The sequence below is a fragment of the Nipponia nippon genome, unplaced genomic scaffold, assembly GCF_047370975.1.
Source record: "Nipponia nippon isolate SJK-2023a ecotype South Korea unplaced genomic scaffold, ASM4737097v1 scaffold_5, whole genome shotgun sequence".
Taxonomy (NCBI): domain Eukaryota; kingdom Metazoa; phylum Chordata; class Aves; order Pelecaniformes; family Threskiornithidae; genus Nipponia; species Nipponia nippon.
The window spans coordinates 48202410-48226646 of NW_028262369.1; the positions used below are offsets into that span (position 1 = coordinate 48202410).

At 41.6% G+C, this 24237-nt stretch overlaps 1 protein-coding gene across 4 annotated transcripts in view; it reads right to left on the minus strand.

Annotated features, from left to right (window-relative positions):
* The window catches only part of TEDC1 (tubulin epsilon and delta complex 1), a 77059-nt gene that overhangs the window by 27446 nt on the left and 25376 nt on the right, over positions 1–24237 (minus strand). For all 4 annotated transcript variants that reach the window (XM_087732535.1, XM_087732537.1, XM_087732536.1 and 1 more), the window contains one exon: positions 20981–21079. In XM_087732535.1, coding sequence (XP_087588661.1) covers positions 20981–21079 — 99 coding nt within the window. The remainder of the gene's footprint in view (positions 1–20980; positions 21080–24237) is intronic.

Here is a 24237-nt window from a genome sequence, read left to right on the forward strand (position 1 = left end):
TATGCTTCTTGACTACCAAAATAAGTTACGTTTCTCCAAGAGTATTTTTTTCACCTATCCATTCACTCACATTTATCAAGGCTGTAAGGTCTGAACACCTGCTTCTCTTCCAGGCCATGTTCAGCCTTCTCTTAGGTAAAACTTACGCAGTTGGTCTTTGACTGGGTCTCCTCATATTCAACAGTAATGCCCCCAAATGCAATATACAGGTACCTCCGCTAGTCCAGTGTATCTCCTTCCCATGCTGCTCCCACATCTGAAGAAAACTCAGAATTCCAGTATCTCCATTCCTCTCTGCCTCCTCCCCCAAAACCTTTCATCCCTTATTCAGGTCAGTCAAACCGAGGTGGTCTCTGATGCTCCAAAATAGCATGGAAGAACTCCGTCTGAAAATGTTATGTATTTTATAAATTGTCTGATCTGCTGCATGAGGAATCCCTCCCTTTATCTGAGAGCACCTGAAGGAGAGAGGTTCTGTTCTAGCTATATGAATTATAAATTTTTCATAAATATATAACTAACACACATGTATGCACACATGTATATGGAGAAAGAGACATTCCAAGACTAAATATTTATATACCAGTAAAACAAAAGTTCTTGGAAAGAATGATAGAGGAACAAATTAGGTATAAATCAGAGCTTACCAGCTTTAGCAATTTCAGTACTGGCCATATATTTGAAATGAACAATTTTAACACCCGTCTGACGCCAAAGGCAACTTTCTAAGATGACACACAAACAGTACATGGTCTTGAAGAGAATGATAAAGAACAGATCAGTACCAGTTAAACCCACCTGATACAGCCAACTATCTTCTGCTAGCTTTGTTGGGTTTAGTTACTTACTACATAACATACAATTTAAATAACTGCAAAGCATGAGTTGCCTTTGCAATTTTATTCCGCAGATACAACTTGAGGATAAAGAAATCAAAGAAAGGAATGCACTTTGCAAGAGTAACTGCTGGAAATTATGAGCACTTTGCTCTAAAACACTGCTGGATCCAAAATACAATTATTACACATTTGTTTGCACAACTGACACTTGGCATTACGCCTAACGACTTTGCTAGTTTCAAGCTCAGCTGGTATACGAAAGGTGGAAGAATGGGTTTCTGTCTCCTTTTTTCTTTTCTCCTTTTTTTCATAGGTATATCAACAGCACAAACGGCTTACATTATGGGATCTGATGCTGGCAATAAAACCCAGCCAAAAAGTTGATTAAATATTCAGGCAACAGCTAAGTTACTTGATTTTAAAGTAGCTTTGTAATGTGGTCATGAGCTGCGTATGATTGCAGTATGAACACGTCTTGTGACAGCTAAAGAGGGCTGAAGGTTGGAATGGGAAGCTTTTCATTTTAAGCCTTCAAAAAAATAATCTTAGTAAAAACATAGTCATCATCTTTAGTTTTAGTCTCACTAGAGGAGCTCCTGAACGTTAAAAAAGCCATATGCCACTTGCTTTCACACCACAACTGAAAGAATACGGTTCTGAAACTTCACCAAACCTGTAAATGATCTGTTGCAGTTAACAGACCTAAACAACAATCAAAGCTTTCTGAGCAGACGCCTCTTACCTCAAGCCTTTCAGGATTTTTTTTTGTTGCCTTTTTTTTTTTTTTTTTTTTAAAACTGCTCCATTAGTCACGCAAAACTTGAACAGCTCATTTAAAAGCATTCATCTGACTCACCTACTTACGGCATCCTCACCTTTCACTAAGGTATTACCACCCTTGGAAATATCAGGCCAGCAACTGTGTGCTAGATTGTTTCAGCCATAAATCAGTAATGGGATGACTACACCGCCCATCCTAGGAGAACAGTTTTCAACCTAGCTGGAATGTGCTGTGACAGCATTAGGCAGCTCGCAACAGCCAACATTTGAGTTTCTGCCCCGAGGGACTGAAGGCACTGTTCCTGGATGCCAATATCCTCTGCCATCCTTTAATATGGGCCTTGCAAGACTCTGATGTTATTGCAGCACGGAGAATAAAGCAGAACACAATAAAAACTAATGTACTACAAATATCCTTGAGATACCTTAGAAAAAAAACATAAAAACAAATAAACGTTCAAGGTGGGGACGGGACAACGGGTTGTATGTCTGCATGCCGTGAATTTGGCCGCAAGGACAGTCTCCCCACAACCCAGGGGCGACAGGCTTTCACTCAGACACACCTGCGCTTCGCAAAAGAACAGCTACCTGTATTAGCCAGCTTCTTTCCCCCAACCTCATCCTTTACTCAAGCTTCTCATGAGCATTTATTGTTCTTTAACTAAACCACGCATTTTGTGACTTTGAGGTCAATGGCATACATTTTCTTAGGTCACTCATCACAGTCACGCCACAGCTGGTATTTCAGCTCTATTTGCAATTGTGGAAACCGAAGCCCAAACTGTACCTCTGCATTTTCCCCAAATACAGTACCTTTTCTTATTCATTTAGTACCAACAACAGTTCACACAGAGATGCCCTTATTTGCGATGAGCAGTTCCACTTCTGCTGCTACATAAACCTCTCAAAATGTAAGACAAATTCGCAAGCTGCAACTAAAGCTGCCTTCTCATTTTCATTGACCTAAGGACCCAGATGTTGTCATGCCTCCTAATGAAATTTCAAGACTAACATCTGCAGAAGAGCATTAATTTTGTCTCATGAACAGAGTGAAGCAGCAAGTCAAAAATGTGCCTCACGTGGATATCTAAGTGATGCTCTGGGATAACGTATGAAAATTGTCTTTTCCTCCACACAAAATTAAGACAACGAAATCCATTTCCTTCATTCTTCTGGAGGAAGTTATTGCTCTAAAATACTTACACTGAGAGAAAAAGTAATGACAAATTCAAATTGCTAATCTCTGTGGAGAAGTAATCCCATAATGAATGCTGAGAGCAAACACTTTGCAGTAACAACTTCTCTAAACCATTGTAAAGAAACCATCACCGGTGCAAATGACTTGCAAGCAACAGCTTTGCTATAGAGGCTAAACTGTGCTTAACTGAGCTGTCTCAGAGCAGGCTGCCAGGAAACCTCAGAGTGATGCAGAAGAATGCGAACTCTGTAAAGAACAAGCCTCGCCTCCTCTGACGCGCGGCTGCGATCTCCAAAGCCAAACATCCAGCACCCAACGCGGCTCACGGAGCTCAGAAAACTTTGGGAACTTCAGCTGCAAAAGTCCTAAGTGACATCTTCTAGGTGCGTTTGGATATTCAACAAGAGGCCAAAGTTGAGTCCTCTTTGGTATTCACATATCTAATATACACCAAAATCATTAAACATATTTGTAATTACTTTTTCAGTTGAGATATTAATCTTTTTCATATTATTTACTAGCATATTGCTAAATTCATTGATGCCTGCAGACTGTTACAGAAATCAATATTTAATAATTTGCGGCATAATGCATCCTTTTCATAGGCTCAGTTCCAGAGAGCTCAGCGCAACATCTATTTAATCTCTGATGTCCACAGATCGTAATTCAACTACCATATCAGTGGCAAAAGTACTTTTAATCAAAAATTGTTCTGCCTAAATATTCAGAAGATCATTCGGTTGTTAGATAGACAAAAAATGGTCTTTCAGTAATAAATTATGTTTCTTGGCTCAGAGACAAAATACTGCTGATTCATCACCTATTCACGCATGACTGTAGATAGAAACCTCGCACTGGACTCCAGATCACTACAAACCTCACTCCAAATGCCAACATCTCTGAAGTATGAATCAAGGCTTGGGACAGGGTCAGACAGGGTTGGCTCAGTATGAAAGCTTATATGGGGAAAATATCAAAAGACTATTTCATACTTTTATTTGTTTAATAGGAAATGGCTTTATTCAACTTGAATTTTGGTAATCTGAATACTAGTTCTGAATATCTAAGAACTGCAGGAGAGAAAAAAGCAGAGAAGTTCCTTCCAAAAAATGCAAAGAAAGGGGTAAACACTCATGAAAAAAGCTACACATTTTACATTACCAGAAGTAAATCATAACTGGGATTAAGGCTTTGGAGACCTAACCAAGTGCCAGATGAAATAAACAAATTACAACACAGCTTCATCTCTGCTACCAATACAAAACTCTCTTATCACAAAAACAAGCACACCTTGACAAATGAGAGCCTCTCGGCAGGCAGACTGTTAGGTGGATGACATTTGCTTTAAAATGGCACATATTGCCCAAATTGCACATTAGCAGGGCTAAGTTTTGAGACCGCTTCAAAAAACAGAGAAAAATCTTGATATCATAAACATCTGAGGCTGGGACAAAAAACAATGCTGTAAGTGGACACACTCAGTGCTGCAAGATTCAGTTCCACATTGTGATTTCTCCAGAAGCAAAGCTGGTTTAAGACATTCTCATATATCCCTTGAAGGCTGAAGTGAAAATAAATAGGCCTGAAAACTAGAAAGTCACACTGGAGTAGTGTGAAGCACAAGCAGCTGAAGAGCAAAAACCAACAGAGCAATAAGCAGCCTCTAGCCACAAGGCAAATAAAGATCTACTCACGTCATTTCTCTGCCTGAGAAATATCGCTGATGGTTGAGACAGCGCAGCAGAAACACTGCAGCCCAACCAACACAACGCAGGTGGATCAGAAAGGCTCCTGGATAAGAAAAGTGGATGAGAACTTCTCCCACTGCCAGCTATGGACCCCACAGAGACCTTGGCCGAAACACTAGCAGGGGTGGGGAAAGGCCCTCTGTGGCTCCATAAGCAGGTACTTCTGTCTGCTGAGCACCGTCTCTTTTGGAATTGTAATGGTATTTTTTTTTTGTGGTGCAGACTGTAAGGGAAAACAGGACTTGGATTTTTTTTTGCAGAAGATAAAATGCATAAAATAGAAAACAGAGCAGCTTTGGGTGGAGGAGTGTAATTCCAGATGCTTGGATGTGTGCAAAACCTCCAACAAACAACCTAAAACAAAACATGTGACTTTTCCACTCGCCAACACCAGTTTTATACCACCGCAGCTCAAACTTCAGTCAAGCTATCTCAGTTTTACATTGCTGAGAGAAGGGAATCAAACCACTAGTTAAAATCTTAAGTGACAAAGATCATAATTATAAAACATAATTGCTATTTGTGGAGGGATTTAGAAAACAGCTGTTTAAAATGAAACCGAAAGAAAATGGAATTTAAAGCAAACAAAATGAGACACTTGGCACATAAAAATTGTGCTACAGCTTTCACATTGATAGGCAATGAACTGGGATGTACTAACAACGACATTCATTTGCAGAGGAACAGGTCAATGAATGGACTACTTTGCATTTTTCCCTGTGGAAATGGCACATACTGAAACAGAGAAAAAAGATCAGGAAAAAGACTGAAGTGCAAGTTTTATACTTTAACAGGCAAGATCAAGATGAACGAGAATGGAAAAGGTACAAATTTTCTTCCCTAACGGTACCACTGATTTTGGGTGCCTAACTTGGCATACCTCAAGAGCCAAATTTTCAGGCAGTACTAAGTACTTTTAGCTGAATATAGGCTCAGTTAAAGCACATCTGGGAGGTACCAAAAATCACAATTTACTTCAGCCAGAGAATTTCAAAGAAAAGCACCAAGTTGTATCACAGTACTGCCTGACAGCTGTTCATATTGTACTGCCAACCAGAACCCCCATGTAGCTGATGTCAAAAAAAGACCATTATTCATCTGCTTTTATTCAGACTGTTTCCGTAGACAGAACAAAGCATTATCCATACTCATTTTTTTCTCCCCCCCTTGCCCATTTTCCTATATTTTTAACAGACCACAAAAACGCACATAGAAATCAACCGGAACAAGCAATTTCTAATTTGCTTTTTAAACTCATCTGAATTCAGAACTGATGCAACACTTCCGAACAGTACCAATATCCTGGTTTCTGTATGTTTCCACACTGGATGTTACTACACCATGAAGAAGTGGTAGTCATCAGAGGAGCATTTCCCTTCCTTTCTGTGTGTTAGCAGGAGAACTAGCCCTTTAGGTTTTACCCTCCCCCTTTATTATCCCATCCATCCTTGCCACCAGCTTATTATATCCACCTACTGTGTCCTTCCTTGACAGCCTTATCCTGCATTTGGCAGTGAATAGACAAAAACACTATCCTTATACAAAGCCAAAGAAATGCCTTTTTTTTTTTTTTTTTTTTTTTTTTTTACATCAGTGTGTATTGCAAACACCTACTAAGCCAAGGGATTGGCTTTTTTCCTTCCCTTGAGCTTTAGTACTTTCTCTTCAAAATAAAGGGCTATGCAGCACAAGTTGTGCACAAGTGACAACTTGCCCTCCCATGGGGGCTCTTCCATATGGGTTCATCTATTCTCAACTGAGTACACCACAGGCTGCCAGTCCCAAAGGCCCCGGTGAGGCTCCCAAGCCTCCTTTTCCCTCCCTGTCTGCTCCCTGCAAGAACAGGGGCTCGGAGGCACAAGTGGAGTGCCTCCCTGGCACAGACCTTCCCACAGGTGCCTACCAGCTCCCTGCCACCTTCTTTGCCTACCAGCCTGTAAGGACCAGTGGTCCCTAACCAAGGACTGGATGAGCAGTGACATCCAGAGCCTCCCCAGTTCTGCTTCAAGGGACAGCTCGTCGGGGACAGAGCTGCATGGCTCCACTTGCACTCCCGGAGCACCATCAGATGTCCATCGTGACTAGGACTGGCTTGTACAGCATCCACAGCAACAGAAACCCAACCTCTAAACACTAACAAATATAAATGTTAACTAAAATTTAGCTCTCACGCAAAGACAGAAAAATAAACCTAAAGAAGAATGGCTTCTACCGTTGGAGACCCAACAGCACACAGAATTATCACAGATGTTCATGTTAGTTAAACAATGAATTTAAAAAGTTGTTTGATATGTGGATTATCTAAGCTTGACAACTTGATATGAATACAGTTTCTCCCAGCCTAGCTCTTCTTTGACAAGCCATCATAGCCTATCATGCATGCAGGTATTTTCACACATTTTAAAATATGCATTATTGACTAGAGAAACTACTAATTTAAAGTCGGCTACAGTCTCCCTTATGTCAATTCATTTCTCTTGCTAGTCTCTTACCACAGTCTAAATTAAGCGACAAACATATTTAAAAAGAACCACAAATCCAAAACTACTTGCAAAGCATGAGTAACAGCTGATTTTATAACTCTATTTCCTTGGCTATTTAAAAAAACAAAAATACCTGCCAGTGGAGCCGAGCTAACATTATGGGCAAATTGCACGCAAAGTTTAATTTTACAAGGCTATAAAAAAAGCTCTACCAGTCTCCTCCCAATCTGAGCTGCATTGTCACCTCTAAAAAACAGAGTTCAGTTCAGTTTGGCTTTCATTGCAATATACGAATGTAACTGTAGTTTGCTTTTTTAACTAGCATGAGGCTGGAGAATGCAGTGGTCCTGTTTTGCTTGACTTTCTGGATGGGTTAAGTGTCTTTTTGACGCAGTGGTGGATGTAGGACAACAGAGGTCCCAGCGAGGGATCACAAGATCATTATAGCTCTGGGGCACTTCAGGATCAGCCTTCATCAATAGCCGTATTTTGGCACAAGAGAAGAGTGCCAAGCCTGAAGTCCCTTTTCTATTAGAAGCGGACAACCGATTTCTCTTTTGGATGAGAACTACAGTAAAGACTCCACAAGCAAAGATGCTCTGCACTCTCTAGTGGCTACTGTTAGCTTCAAGGCACAATTCAAGAGATGGGCTATGAGTTCTAAGGCTCCTCACCTTAACATTTTTTTTCCTGAAATTTAATTTGTTCCTTCAGGGCCCAATATCCCAGTTAAGATCCACTAGGCTGGACCAATGAGACCCTTTCAGACTCCATCACCAAAGAATGGCAGCAAGTAAACAACTCTTACTCTGAAGTCTCCTACCAAGGAAGGTTAAGGGGCAGCATGACCAGGGTATTTTGATATGACTGTGGAGACAAGACACACCTCTCACCACATATGCCCCTGCACATCAGCCTCAGCTGGCCCAGCTGATAAATGGGAATTTCATCATTCAGCTTACAGATACCAGCTATGATGCTGGTACAACCTTTTCCATAGTACTGTATAGGACCACAGAGCCTGCCTGGCCTCCCTGTGCTGGCCCGAAGCATCACCTGAGCTGGGACAGCTTGCTCCCACCACTAGCTTTGTTAGCACTTCCACCAAAAAAAATGATCCAATGCCAACTGATGACAAAGCACCTCAGCCTTGTCTCTCCAGCTTATTAATTCCAGCTGCATTGTCTCAGGTGGAATTATATTATAGTATGTCACTGTCATTGTCACTGTCACAGCATTCAAATTATGTTAAGTAAGGCATAAAACAAGCAAAAGCACAAAAGCAGTAGCGAAACTCTGTATCATCCTATCAGTTTTTCTGTCACTGGCAATCACAACCAAGTGTTCGTATCAGTCAAGTCACACAGTGCAGTTCCTACTTCAATGCAGTACATATCTACTGTGTTTCAGAGATACCTTCCTTTCTTATGGGGCAGGAGACTAAGATATTGCTGCTACACAGTCCAACAATTTATGGAGTCCGTGATGAACCACTGCATCATTTTTCAAGGACCAAGAACTCTACATGCTTGGTCAATAAAACGCACTAAGTAATAACTCATCCCAAAAAAATGGTGATGGCAACTCCAGAACTGCAGCTCTATTAACTCCTTTTTTTTTTGTATGGATAAGTTTAGCTGAAGGCAATATTAGTGACAAATCGCAGCCTGGGGAAATTTTCAGATCAAGGTAATAATACCATGAGGTAGAATGATTTGCTTTAGTGTTGCCATATAATGCTGCCAGTTCTTCCAACGGGACACTAATTGCAGCCAGAGGCCACCTTGCTTAAAAAATATCTAAAGAAATATTTTAGCACTAAAACTGTCTGGAGTAATAAAAAAATAAAGCATCCTTCCCAAGAAGGGGCACTGGGAAAGTGAAATCAGGTACGGAGTTCAACAACTAAATGATTCATGGCTGGGTGACGAGCTAGTGCTTGTCAGCTGAAGAAGCTGGTCTCATGCTAACACCGTCAGCTGCCAAGCAGAACCACGTAGGTGGGAAGGGACCTCTGGAGGTCTCTAATCCAATCTCCTGCTGAAAGCAAGGTGCTCAGGGCTCTGTCCAGCAAGTCCTGAACATCAACAATGGAGATGTCACCCCTTCTCCAGGATCTGGTTCCAGAGTTTGACCACCCTCATGGCAATTTTTTCCCCTTATATCTGGGCAGAATTTCTCATGTTCCAACTTGTGTCTGTTGCCCCTTCTCCTGTCCCCGTGCACCTCTGAGAAGAGCCTGATCCATGCTCCAGCCCCAGCCACCTCAGTGGCCTTACTGGACCTGCTCCTGTATGCCACTGTCCTTGTACTGGGGAGCCCAAACTGGACACCTAGCGCTCAGTCTCACGAGCACTGTGCAGAGGGACAGGATCCCTCCCTCTGCCCTGCCGGCTGCTCTCCTGCTAACACAGCCCGGGATGCAGTCAGCCTTTGCTGCCTGGGCACGCTGCTGGCTCCTGGGCAACTTCTTGTCCACGTGGACCCCCAGGGGTTGGTCTTTTTTGCAAAGCTGCTTATTAAGCAGTCAGCTCCCAGCATGTACTATTGCAAGGGCTTATTCCACCCCAGATGCAGGCCTTTGCACTAGCCTTTACTGAGCTTCCTGAGGCTCCTCTCAGCTCATCTCTCCAGCCCGTCTCGGTCCCCCTGAACGGCAGCGCTGCCCTCCAGTGTATTCACTGGTATGCCCAATTTGGTATTGTCCGCGCCCTTGCTGGTGATGTGCTCCATCCCATCATTCAAGCCATGAATAAGACGTTAAACAGTACTGGCCCAAAAGCTGATCCCAGTGGTACACCACTAACAACCAGACACCAATTTGAGTTCAGTGGCCCAAACAATTTTCCACTCACATTATCACTCACTTATCCAGCCTATCTCTAACCAACTTGGCTTATATAGGATATAACACAGATTTTCCTTTAGTAATACATAAACACAGGCACATTCTCTGTCCCTATCTGCCTTTCTCAAAGCTCTTTAATTACATGTCTCTGCCTCCTTCTGGGATGGGATACTCCACACTGCTTTGAAAGGCAACCACCAGCAGGATCTGAGGCGACTGCGGTGGTGGAAAGTGCCTGTCCCAGAGCAGGCGGAACTGAACCAGCCGGTAACAGCAGGCATCAGATGAGCAGAAAACCATCTGACGCTGCAGACCGTTGCAGGGAAGGAGAAACAGAGGAGATTGTTTTGATCATATGCATTCTTTGAGATTTAAAGCAGTTTAGCTCCTGCAGAGGCTTGCTTCTTTCTTTCTATAGCATGAAGAAGAGTCACTCCATACCTTTCTAGCCTCTCCAGCCTCCCTAAATTAACTCTCCCACAGGTACCCATTCAATTCCTTCTCCCGTCACCAACCCCAAACTTTCACCCCAGCCTCCAGCTGCTTCCTGGCTCTGGATAGTCCTTGCCCATCTTCCAGGCAGGATCTGGAAGGCAAGCCGCACTGCTTCTGGAGGAGATGACCAGGGAAGCAGGTTGGGAGAGGAATTCCTCACCCAAGACAACCAGGCTGCTGTCTGCCCCAACAGGAGACCACACAAAGCATCCAAAGGCAAGTAATGTATATTTAACTTTTTTTTTCCAAAGTCACCCCTTCTAAAATTGACTTGAATCTGCCTTAGAAATATCAATACACATTATCTTGCACAATTTGATTGCTCTTGCTTCTACAGTGCCCAGCTGGCCAGAGTCTTTCACTTTCTTAAGAAGGATCAGGAACCCAGCTACAAGTAGACACTGTTTAAAAGCAGCTTTGAAACCATTTGACCTCTGTAATTCTTCCCAATTTTACACTGATGACAAGGGTTGCATCTGCTCTGCCTCATTTTTGCAAATGAGTACCTGATCCACTGTTTCCAACAGGTTTTAATAACTACCACAGCAAACCATGTTTTATGTGATAAATGTCAGCAAATGAACTGAAAACCAATTGCTTGCCTACAGTTTTTTTGGAAGGAAAATGACATGGCAGCCTACCCCCTCTCATTCTGTAGAGTGAATCATTAAAAAAAAGGCAGGAATAAAATTCTTTGTTCCTGCCACGCAGCACGGGGTGGGCAGCACATGCTGTCAATGACAGTTTCTTTGCTTTCTTAGTGCTTATTCTTTCCTTGTGATGAAATGCGAGACGGAAAAATGATATCTGAATCACCAAGATTTTTTTTTATTTCATTTTTAAATTGTTTTCTCAGTAGCCTCTCTCCTACTCTACGGGAAATACATAACAACAACCAAATCACCCCATTTGTAAGACAGTATCCACTGCTGCTCCAGTAATTGTAAGGAGGGGTTCCCATGTACACAAGCCAGAAGAAACAAAATACAACAGTGTGTTTCCAATTTCAATAACCTTCAATGTACCAAGCTTCAAACCAACAGAGCCTTTGCCCAGAAAAACAACAATAAGTAGTAAGTATTCTGGATTTTAAAGGTGATCTAGGCAGTCCCACTAAGAGGACCAAAACGCTTTAATGTATTGTGCTGAACATCCTCACGCACAAGGAAAATGTGGGTTTCCCAATACAGCTCATCCTCCCTGCAGGCTCCGAAACTCTACCCATCCCAGTGCAGCATATTTCACTGTGCACAGCACTGCGGCAGGCGCTTTGCTCCTGACATTACACCACCAGAAGATCAAACTAGAGATATCTAGAGAGAAAAAATAAATCTTTCAACCAACATAACCCACAGGGGTTTAAAGCCAGTTCTTGCTCCATCGTTCAGCTTACCGATATCAGGGCACCGAGCGGAAAGCAGTAGTTTAGGACAGGGCAGGACTCTCGGACAGGGTCAGAAAGCCAACTCAGACCAGCCGAGTCTCACTGACATGGCTCCTGACCCTGCTCATCATACAGCAGCACAGAGGCTATATTTCGTTTGAGCCTGCAGGTGACCTTCATATTAAAACCATCCTTACAGCCTCCACTCCTCCTTATTTGAACACCCACCATGAAAAAAAAAAAAAAAAAAAAAAAAATCGAGTACTCTGGAGCATTCAGCTCCCTCGAGCTTTCTTGTGTGAGCCTCCAGGCCTCCTGCATTTAGGTGCTGGAGCCCCATATATAATTCAATATGTTATCAGATCTGCTCTCCTCTGCAATATTAATATGTCAGCTCCCATGTTAGTTCTCACCAATCTGACTACCGTGCATGTAAAACGTCTAAAGTAACTGTGGTTGGAACAACAACACAAAACATTAAGTAATTTAACAGGGGTAGAAAAAGCATTGGCTTTGACTGGCAGTGTTGTTCAGAGCACATGGCAGTAAGTATGTTTTACGCTTTTAATGCACAATCCAGCAAGATAACTGCTAAGGTTGGAAACTGATGCATTCGAAGTTAAAAAGCGCCAGAATTCAAGATGCCTAAACAACACTAATTTGACCATCCCATGTGTATATAAGGTCTAGAATTACGTGACCAAAATATTTCCCTTCATAATCTGTCTCACCAAGGGCACAGAATGGTTGGTGCTCACTCCACAAGCCAGTCCTTTTCCTTTTAAATTGCATATTATTCTGTCTGTTCTTCAGAGGGAAGCCATGGACTTATTTGCCATACATCATTCAAATCCCATTCTGAAGACAGAATTTTTATCTTCCACATAAACAAGTTATCTTTCCTAATGACCCATGTGAGATGAGATGATAGTATTATTGTCATTTTACAAATGGGAAATGAAAACAAAGAGATGAAAGTAAAATGCTTCCATTTCTTTTGGATGCCTTAACTGAGACTTCTGAGACCCGATTTTCAGAGAATTTAAAAATTACTATAAAGCACTTCATGGATACATCTACCCAGCGCAACTCAACAGCTTGCAAAGATGCTTTAGGTAGTTTTCATCGAGTTAGTTCCTGGGCCAACACAGCCATGGCACGCTGCCTCGGCCGATCGGCTCTAGTGGAAGACACCAGGCAGCTGGCCCAGGTTGCATTAACACACACCACTCTACTGACTCTAGCATCCAGCCTAATACTTCGGCAGAGCAGTGTGGTGCAAGGACCTACTACACCGTCTGGGGTTAAATCTGACATTTCTAGATGATGCCGCCTGCACTGCTGAAAGTCTTGAGGGGCTCCCAGCAGAGGTCCCACCAAGTTCAGCAGCAGCTAGGAACATTCAGCATTTCCAGAAATCAGATCTCTGAGCATCAAACTGGGCACACAAAAAATGTGAACATCCCATCGGCAGCCCACCGTGGAAAGTCTAGTTTAAGTAACTTGCCGCAGGGAACTTGAGAAGCCAAAGGCAGAGAAGTATTGCAGCTCTCCAGGACAAAGCTCCACTGCCTCGGCTATTAAGGCTTCCTTCCTCTTCCAACAATTCTCCCAGTCTTACTGCTGCTTCTTCACCATCATCAACCACTTTCTTTACCACAGCTGTGACTCAGAAACAGGGCACTCTGCCCTCTGAATGATACAATAGTTCTAGGATAAAATATCCTAATAAACATGCTTAAAGTAATGCTACTAATGTTACACTGCATCATCTTACTCCAATTTAGACTATTAACTTCTTTGTTTTTTTAAAAAGATACTTTTGAAAATTCCTCCTGCAGCAGCAGAGATACCCATTTCTTATCTGCAGGACCAGACTCTTGGCTCAACAGACTCACTAGCAGCAGCAGTAGGCTGTCCACAGGACCATCTGGAGGGAGATGACATTTTCCTGCAGGTAGGAAATTTCTCGGAATCCCGCAAGGAGCAAGACAGTGATTCAAGTCTCTAGACAGACTCATCTTCCCGTTCATGGCTCCCTGTCCTAACTCTCCTCTCCAGTCTTGACCTTTCTGTCTATCTTCAGCCCCTCCTGCCACAGCCTCTCTTCAGTGCCTCACTCAGTCTCTTTTCACCCAGGTACTCTGAATTCTTTCACATCAGAGCCACCTTGCCTTCCCACTGCCCTCATGCAGGCCTCTTGTCCAGAGGTCTCTTCCAGCTCCTGACTTCACTGAGCGAAAGCCAGAGCAAAGAGGCTCTTCACTGTCCATCCTACCCCTTTCCTCTGCCTGTCCAGAGCTCTACTTCTGCTCCCAGGCTGCAGTTCCTAATACAGTCAGTCCATGTTCCCTGTGTTCTTCAATGAATAATGTTAGAATGGTTTAGTAAAAGCAAGTTAAAGACAGGAAGAGAGGAAAGCCTGAATACTTTAAAAGGGCAAAGCATTTGCTATTTTTATTCAAGGTGCTGTGGCGAGCATAATTATGCAAATTCAAAAAACTTGTCATAATTGACCTTTTCAAAACATGTGTGTCCATGGGTCTAACATACAATTCATTGGTGAACCCTGAAATTTATTAAAAGGTCAGCAGTTCTAGAACTTCTTCTCATTTCATCATTAAAGAACTTGTTTAAGATGCACCCAGCAGCAATCATTAATGAAAAACAAACTTGCTTAAAAACAGGTAAAAATTTTGATGCATTGGGTTAGAAAACCCTGTATCTTCAAAAAGTTCTGTAAAAGGAAAAGAAAAAAAAAAATTGTTCTTGCTACAGAATCTACCAGCTTACTTGCTGTTCCGAAAATTCAAGAATGCCAGAATCCAAAGATTCTGGTCATCTGAAGCCTCGTAAGCAGATTTAGTAAATGGTCAGAGTCACTACTGATTCAAACTAAGTTTATTCTGGCAGTGTGTAGAGTAAGTCTAAAATCTCATTGTGTTTAGATCCTTTGGGGCTTGGCTGTCTCTTCTACCCTATTGCTCAAAAAACTGTGTCACAGACCTTTGTATTCCTTGGGGAAAGATTGTTCTCCACCTTTCCGATCTCATTCACAGCAACACAGTCTCTCCCCACCTTGAAAACTGGTTTGTGCTACAACCTTTCTATGAAGAGGTCACACAGAGCCTGGCATACACCTAGCAAAATGAATCTCCATGAAGACTTCTGTGGAGTCAAGACTGGCCAAGGAGGGATTTCAGACAGAACATGCACAGGAAAAACAAAACAAAAAACCCACAAAACAAAAAAACCCACATTTTCACAAATACTCACAAGCCCCAATGCAATTACTCTTGAACATTATACTGTATTATTTTTTATGCAGGGCCCACTTGAGAAATTTCAAGCATTTTTTTTCTTTTCAAGAAACTGAAACATGATGACAAATAGGCAAAGCTGTCCTTAATTAGAATGGTAGTTACAATACGAAATACTGATCCTGTTCCATGATAGAAATGACAGAACTATAGCTTTTACCAAAGGAATGAAGCCATAAACATGAAAAAAGCTGAGGGCCAGATCGAACAGAATTAGTTGCCAGAGCATCACAGGAGATAATGAATCTGCAACAATTTATACCAATGAAGGCAGCTTGTCCTTGAACCTCACGGTAATTTTTTCAGAAAAGAACAAATCTTTTTTCTGGAATTTGCATGCAGTACAAGCCTTCGCTTCCTGACTTAATCTTCTACACAGCAGCATCATGGACTACAGCACGAATGTCATTTTTTTCCATTGGTACCTACACGCTGAGAAACGTGTTGGTTCAACTGCTTCTTGTACAACAGATGGAAGGACGTCATAAAATATCAGATGGTCCCCTAGCAGGCTCTTTGAAATTCAAATAAAGCTACATACCCTTCACCCCTGCCATACAAGAGCACAACAGGGTCGATTACAGAAATACTACATACTAGCACAGGTCTGTGTCAAATCACTAATGTGACACAGTGTCGAGCTTAGCAGCAGGGTTTTAACTGTTTGTTTTCATTTAGTGCCTGCCTGCAGCGTCTGTCACCAGCAGGAACATTCCATGAAGTCCCAAACAACCAGCACAAGGACACCAAATACAGCCCAGCACACAGCAGCTGGAATTACCCTGCCATAGTTATTCCATTTTCATCCAAGATGGTCAGCAACTTACCATCCATTTCTGGAGATAATGCAATACCATAGCAACTATTCAGCAACCAGCTGAACAACTTGTATTAAGAGAACAGGCTTCACTTTTGCTGCTCTGCCTTCACGTATGTTCCAGGAGGTGGTGCTGTCACTCGGACAGAAATGGACCAAAAACTCTCATGCGGTGTTTGTGCTCTGGACATCCTGGTTGAGCTTACCGTTTAACATGCCTATGCAGATAAAATATTTCAGCAGATTAGGAGGACTTTATGCAAGAAGTGCACAAGCCCACATATACATGCACATGACGCAAACTGAAAACTCAAATTTCATGCAAAGTAACTAGTAAATGCATGCTCAACATTTTTGAAAATTCAAAGCCTATCAGTTCCTAATGCTCCCAATCTGAATGTACTTGTTCCAAAAAGAACAGAAGCTCTTTAGTGCTTTGCATGAATTCAAACCATAGGCTATTACTCACAGAGAATAAACCTGTTGTGTCACCCATCTGTAATGGCCATCTGGGACAGATGTTTTAAATGGAAACTGCCACGAGATTTAGGTTCCACAATCAACTTATCTTACAAGTTGATCATTTACCCCTTGAATGTCCCGGTAAGAAATTATGGAGTCCCATCTGACTGAAGGAAGCAATACATATACTGTACATTGGCTTTCTTCCCTGATACACGAACAGTCCAGAAAGCAGATCAATGCTATGCCCATACCATCCTATCGTATCCCACCCAATCCCTGCTGCTTGGAGAGCTAAAACTCACCCGAATTATTTTATGAGCCTGGAATTGACCATACATTACATATGCGAAGTCAAACAGACTATTTGTTTGCTCCTATATACTTGCTACCAAGGACCTTAGTTCCTTAAGCCAAATAAACTCCCTTTAAAACGTGGTAATGATCAGCAAGTATAAATATTTTTCATAAAATTCTGAAATAAAATTATTAGGTATTCACACCCAAGTTCTCTGCATTTCTCTGCATGTCCACCTGGCAGACAGCTGCGTTATTTATTTGCTGTCACACTTATTAAATTGATCTACTGGCATTTAAAAGTGTCATCTTTATTCATTACAATTTCAGTGATCACTCCAGCACTGCCAGCATTGTACCAATGACCTGAGTTCTGACTACAACTTTTAATCTCTGCTAATCACAAAACCTGCAAGACTGAATTCCACATATAAAGCAGTACAAAAAGAGACAGAAGAAACTGAGGGACTAGGCTGCTTTGCTTCAGAGTTCATTGATCTCTATAGGGTAACCATTTGATGAGAAAGTTAATGTAATGACTCCGAAGTGCAACATACTTTTTTCGAGCTCAAGGTAAAACATCAGAACTGGTGACACTGCAATGCAGAATTTAAGGTAAATGGGCTTCATAGACAAGAATGGGATTATATTATGCTTACAATGATGAAAAACTAGCCAATCGGTCCCACATCACAACCACTGTCCTCACAGTTGCAAGAGGAATGTGACTGCCTCCCCACAGATAGACGACGCTGCCCTGGAGAGTTTGGGGCAGATGTTGCCCACCCTCAGCCACATCCTCCACATGTTCTCCCCAGTACGCTTCCAAATTATTTTAGCTGCAGTGCCAGAGACCAGAACTCTATTTCTGCCCTGAGATATTTCAGGTGCTTCTGCTGAGAAAATGACCATCAGCATATTTCTCATGCAATACCGTGCAAGCCAGAGGCTGTTCAGAAAGTCACGACAGCATCCCGGGAAAGAAAGGACATGCATGTAGAGGTCAAGAGCTAACATGAGCATGCACACGTACTTCAACTGGAAACTGAACACCAGCTGAAATAACAACGCCTCCCCTTCACTGACACCCCTGGGCAGCACAGGAACTGAACACAGCGGTGACCTGTGGCTCACAGCCACACATATATAACCACAGCCAAGCCAAACTGCAGGAAAAGTTGGAATTTTGATCATGCCTCACTAGAGAAAAACATAATTAAAACTATTACGCTTGGAAAACTTCCAGCTCTATGAATCTGACAAAGACATTTATGATGATAAAAGAATAATAATGTCCAGTAAAATCCCTGTACATAAAAGCACACTAAAAGAGTTTTATAGTCAGAAATCCAAGGGAAGAACATTTTAAACAAGTTATTGTGCAACTTCTATAGAAAAGGAGTAGCATGGCTTTCCCATCTCATAAACTTAATTTTAACTTCACAGCCATCTGTATCCTATTGCACTTTTCCCCGTCAGACTAAACATCTCTTGTTTTATTACAGGTCAGAGCAACTTATCTCTTGGGATATTTTTGATGAAAATGAACTCGGCTTCAGTAAAACCAGTCCAATGTCTTGTCTGTGATAGCTAATTTCTGACACTTCGATCCACTTTGCATTTCGATTCTTTGAAGGATGCCTAACATGAGAAGGAATTCATAACACCATCCATCAACAGGGGTGCATTACCGTAAGACATATTGACATGCTTGCTCTTTTTATTGATCCATGCAGAAGGTTGTTATTTGAGGTAACATTAACAGAAATGTCACATTAAAGAGAAAAAATTATTTCACAGTTTTTGGAAAAAACATTTGGCAGAGTGCTGCCATCTGCACCAATATTTGAAAACCAAGCTATTCAAATATGCATAATTTACTTAATCTTATCAAGATATTTAAAAATTAGAGGCTTTTTATTACATTTTTCCAAAGAAGCATCACTTTGCATATTGAGTATTATATCCATCTGGAAAACTAACACTTGAAAACAGCCTTGCCTTTTCAAGTCCATACCACCCTGTTATAGTGGGCTCTTCATACATACTGAGTATATGACTTCTGGAAGCTGCTTTTGGGAAATAAGGGTAAGGGGAGACAAAAACTACAAAGACTGCTCAAATGATGACAATAAGAATTTTAAGTCGAAAATATGTATACTGAAGTGTTGTGACAATTTCCTGAAATTTTTCCTTTTTAATTTAGAATCAGGCACAAGACAGTCGCTTAGAGGAACCCCTTTTCTTGAACAGGTTCAGGAGCTTCAAGAGGTTAACAATTTCACAGCTGATTATGCTGACAAACAATTCCAATTTTGGACCAGTCCAAGCAGTAAGTGACATAAGAAAAGAATTTCCAACACACATGCACTGGGGCTGGAGCCTGTTTGGGATTGCACCAGTTAGGGACCAGAAACAGGAGATGGAGACTGTGACCACCCATAGCTTATTTGATGAAAACATCTTCTGCCACTCTGCCTCTGTCCCTCTCAGTGGTCATCCTTGTTTTGAAGGGATGTCCGTCATATTATTTACTTGCTGTTTAAGCCTAGGCAAGGTGGAATGAAACCTCTACCGATATTAACAAAGCAACATAGCTGCCCACTAAACATTGACTTTATCTAACCATAGTGTTTAAAATACAAAAAGATTCTTTCCATTTTACCCTCACAGCCTCCACTCAACAGCACACCTGAAGCAGACATCCAGGAAGGGGAGCAGCATGCAATAAAGAAAACTCCTGGAATGATTCATCAACATCGCAGTCAAAACCAAATAGGCTTTATTAGAGAATCGTTATGCTTTACTGTAACAGATCAGTGACATATTCAGGGTAAGGCTTTGGAAAAACGTAGTTGTGAAGTCCTTCTACACAGCCTGGAAGTTTCTAGTACCAGACCACCAGACCTTTCTGGACATTTGCTAAGCTCTGGAAAACTATGAAGTATAAGCTCCAGAGGACTGTGCTGCTGTGTGTTCTGAGCTGCTGAGCAAACCGTAGGAGGGGGACTGTGAAGCAGAAATGAAAAAGAAATCTCAAGCTGACTTAGCCACTTGCTCTAGAAAAGCAGTAATTTTCCAGGAAAATGTTCTAAACAGCTGAACCTTATCAAGAGGCTGGATGTGAACGGTTCATCCAAGGAATGCTCAGTAATGAAAGATTAACGTGCACTTTAATTGAGGGGGCTTGAACATAAGACTATCTCCCATCTTCAAATCTACTTTTCTGAATTTCTTTGTGCGCAGTATTTGCAATGCCCACTTCTGATCTTAAGGTAGCAGCAGAAAGAATATCTTCTTTGAGTAAACAGATTCGGACAGACTGCAATTTTGTTAGGGCTGAGCTTAAAATTTCAATCTCGTTTCAGTTTCACAGAGAACGAACTTTTACAAACTGATTTGTAAAACAAATGTATTATACTGTATTAAAACAAGTGAATTGTACTACGTCAAATAATAAACTGAAACATCTACGATAACTGAGTATTTGAAAGCAGCAGAAATATATACTTAAGGGTAAAACAGTACACTAGGAAAAATGATGCTGTCCTAGAAGATTCTGTCTGAACACATAAGGAAACACTTTTTTACTGTGAGGATGACTGAGCATGGAGCAGGTCACCGAGGGAAACTGTGGAGTCTCCATCCTTGAAGGTATTCAAAAGCTATCTAGACGTGGCCATGGGCAGCCTGCTCTAGGTGACTCTGCTTGAGCAGGGGGGTTGGACCAGGTGACCTCCAGAGGTCCCTTCCAACCTCAACCATTCTGTGCTTCTAAAATATTTCTCAAAATAAAGCCCCTTACTACCATCCAAAAAGGCAGTCAGCTTGTATAATTTCTGGAACTAATGAATGCTAGCATCAGATGTGCTTCAGCTTTCCTGGAGGGATAAATCACATCTCTCCATGTTCTCACTGACAATCCGTTCAGGCAAGGTCCCAGACAGACACCCTGCCAGGCTGGCTCAGATGTGGTTACTGGTAGCATACAACAGCAGTCAGTCAACTGATCTAGAATGTTTTATCCTACAAGCCTTTTCTTCAACAGCACTTTCAGTCAGGTCTCTCCCCACTCCCTGTCTACCAGTTTTTACAAAACTTAGCCCAATACCTTTGTGTCTATGTTCTATCAAACTGGAAGAAACCATTTGGTGAATACAAGTTGTAAATGAGGAAACTGCCAATTCAATAGATAAGCCCTTATTTCTGTTGGAAACCAAGTTAAAAACATGCTATAAGGAGTGCAGTCTTCTGAACAATGTTTGTGTAAACCATACTAAGCATCCAAGAATTACAGGAGAAGCATTACCTGCTTGTAGTTCTCCGGTTGTCTAACAAGATCTGTTTCTGTGACAGAAAAATGTCCAAGGATCTGGTCCATATGGGAGCCACTAGTGAATAAATGGATCTGGAATAAATTAGAAGATATTTTGTCAGTGCAAGGACCAGATCATTAACAACATCGTTAGCTACCATCTAATGGCTGCATGGATTGGAACGGTGATGTGACCCAGTAGTTACAAGCCCATTCCTAATGGACAAGTAGAAATGTAACTACTACCACCAATACAACAGACCTTTTTAAAACAGCCTGCAGGAAATGATGATCATGCACCACTATCATCTCACAAAATGGTCCATCTGGTATTGTTACCAGAACCACACGCAAGAACTGCTACTGCTGCCACCAGAGCAAACCTGAAAGATATCTCTTTTCATCCTGTCTTAAAGTCTTTTTCCTTACACAACACACGCTCTTGCGCATAGCATGAAAGGAGAAACCATTTAAACAGATAGTGTAAGTCTTAACAGAGGTAAAGGATTCCCTCAGAATAATTTTTTATTTCTTCCTTTAAAGCAGAAAATGCTACCTAGTTACAGTAAGTTTCTCTTTTGCTGCTATACATTGTTGGCTTTCACTTACTGGGACCTTGTCCCAGCTGCACTGGTGATGGTATCATCAATTACTTGACGAAGAAGCTTCCCAAGTTAGTCAAGGGAACAATAAAAAGCAATTCCTCCTATTCAGAGCTGATCCCTTTGTTACTGTAATAACTGCAGCTGCCAAACAAGATAGCAGCGCACATTTGTCAGACAATCGCTCATATTTCATTAATATTTCTGCCAGAAGACAGAGAATGTTTCCTGCTTTTCTTCCTTTATTCTAATATGAACTTTATCATACACTTGGGTATTGACAACTATTTTAAAGTTGACAGGCACTGGGTAATTATCAACCCTTCCCTGAAACTTCAGAATATTTTAGCGTTCCTTTCCCAAAACTCACTTCTGGTGACAACCATCTGTCACATGTGCAGAGCTATGTGAGTTTAAAAATAAAAGAGCACCTCCCCACACAATGTTCTTCCTTTCTACTTGCCACTCCTCTCCCTGCTGCATTCTTGCGTAACTCTGGCTGCAGAACCTTTGGGCCTCCAGCACCAGGGATGAATTTCAGCCCCTCTTCAAAAGTACATTGCAGCGGCACCACTGGCTAAAGCCCAAAACAAATACTCTAAATCTGTAACAACAGAGGAATAAGGTGTTCCCCTGAGACCAGACTAAATGGATACTGAAATAATCCAGTATTTGTAACTGAAATAATTCAGTATTTATATTTTTACAATCTGTTACTGATAACCACAACATACTGAAGATGAAACAAGGCTTAAAGAGGGAAACGGTACCAAGGTAAAAGAAGCAGGTGAGAGGGTGAGGGACAGAGCATGTGTAGCTGTTGCTGCATGGCACTGGAATGGATGGAGGTGGAGGCAGGTCTGATTTAACCTTACACTAACTTTTGCTTGAGAGTACAGGCACAGCCCCTCACTGAGCACCACTTCTAGGGAGTTTCCAGTACCAATTCCTAAACGCCCTTGAGCTTAGACACCCTGCAGAAAGATCAGCTTGTGTAGTTCACCTAAGAGGAGATGAAAAGGGGGCTTGTTCACAGTTCACACACCTTTGCACAAGAGGAAAAACTTCTACTCTATTAAAGAATGTGCAATTCGTACCTAATGACAAATTCACTTTAGGAAAAAACAAAAGATTTTCAAACCAAATATCTCAAGACAAAAAAAGATATAATTAACCAATGCAGTAATTTACAGAGTAACATGGTAGATTCTTCATGCCAAGATGCAGATGCATCTAATAATTGCAGTTTAGCTCACTCAAATTACTGACAATGAGGTAATCACCCAGCACCAGTCTCTGCTCTCTCTTATTCAGAGATTAAGACTTTGTCCTTGTCCCTTTACTCTTTTACTACAACATCAGATATATAGATACAACCAATCCAATCCACTGTAATACATCTTATTTTATATTGCTTATCTTAGAGGAGGCACAAGAAACCACTCCATTCATAGGAGGTATTTCCCAGTGCTGCTCTGCATTCTGACAGAATACAACTCTTGCTCTTACAGTTTCCAAGCGTATTACAACCATTACTGTCATTTTACCATGATCTGATACTGCCAATTACGTTAAACTCTTCTTCTATCATCAAGAACCCCATTTAATATAATTTTATTCCTACTAACTTACATTGGTAGTCCTCAATCAGATGTTCACCTCCTCAAGAAAATTCACCTCTGAACCCAATCTAACCTTCCCTATTTCAGGTGTGATTTCTGCCCTAGTCTTTAGCAGATGGAGGACAGCTCAAAATACCCACAGGAAATTCATCAGTTTTGCAGACACTCACTTGTTCCACTATTTCTTTTCACATGCTGATTGTGGCACAGTGCATTTAACACAATGCCAGTTTTAAACTATACAGGTTCCTACCTGTTTTTCTGAAACTACGCAAAGCTTCTCATTCACATTTTTTAAGGCAAAGTGGTAATTCAAAGCCTAACTAAAACCAGCTGCTCTCCCCTGTGAATTCAAGAGGGATCAAAAACCAGGCAGATAAATATTCCTCTGGCACTTGACAGAACAAGGAAGAAACAGAATAGAAGGAACCAAGAGGCGTGCCTTAACACAGTAATTTATCCTTCACGCTTCCATATATTTGAAGGTATATCAGGTAAACATGTACCACTGAGAATTTCGAGGGAATTATAATGGTATTACTATATTATACTTTCAAAGCAGACCAACCTGTCCGTGTTGAGAAGCCATTATAATGTTATTCAACAGCTCATAGCCTCAGGCTGCAAAATTACTCAGCAACAAGGAGGTTAAGATTTCCCTGAGGAATTCTTCCTTCTACAGCAGGACATGTGTGTGTCTGTAAGCTTCAACATGCCTTCTGGGAGCAAAGTCACTGAAAAGCAGCTCATCAGAAGAACTAGCAAAGAGGAACAGCCAGTCAGACTCTAACAAGCAATTCCCAACACATGACCGGCTGTAGCTCCAGGAAGGCTTCCCTCTTCAGTAACCTGCACTGGTTACTACAGAACTTCATACCATCAACCTTAGGTGACTGCAGGCAAGACAGAGTAGATAGAGGCCCCAGCAATCAGTTTCAGTTATCATTTGTGTACTTTAGAGAAAGAACAGCCATTTATTTTTGCCTGTTTCCCCCTCAATATTTCCCTCCAACTGCTCCCTTGCCCT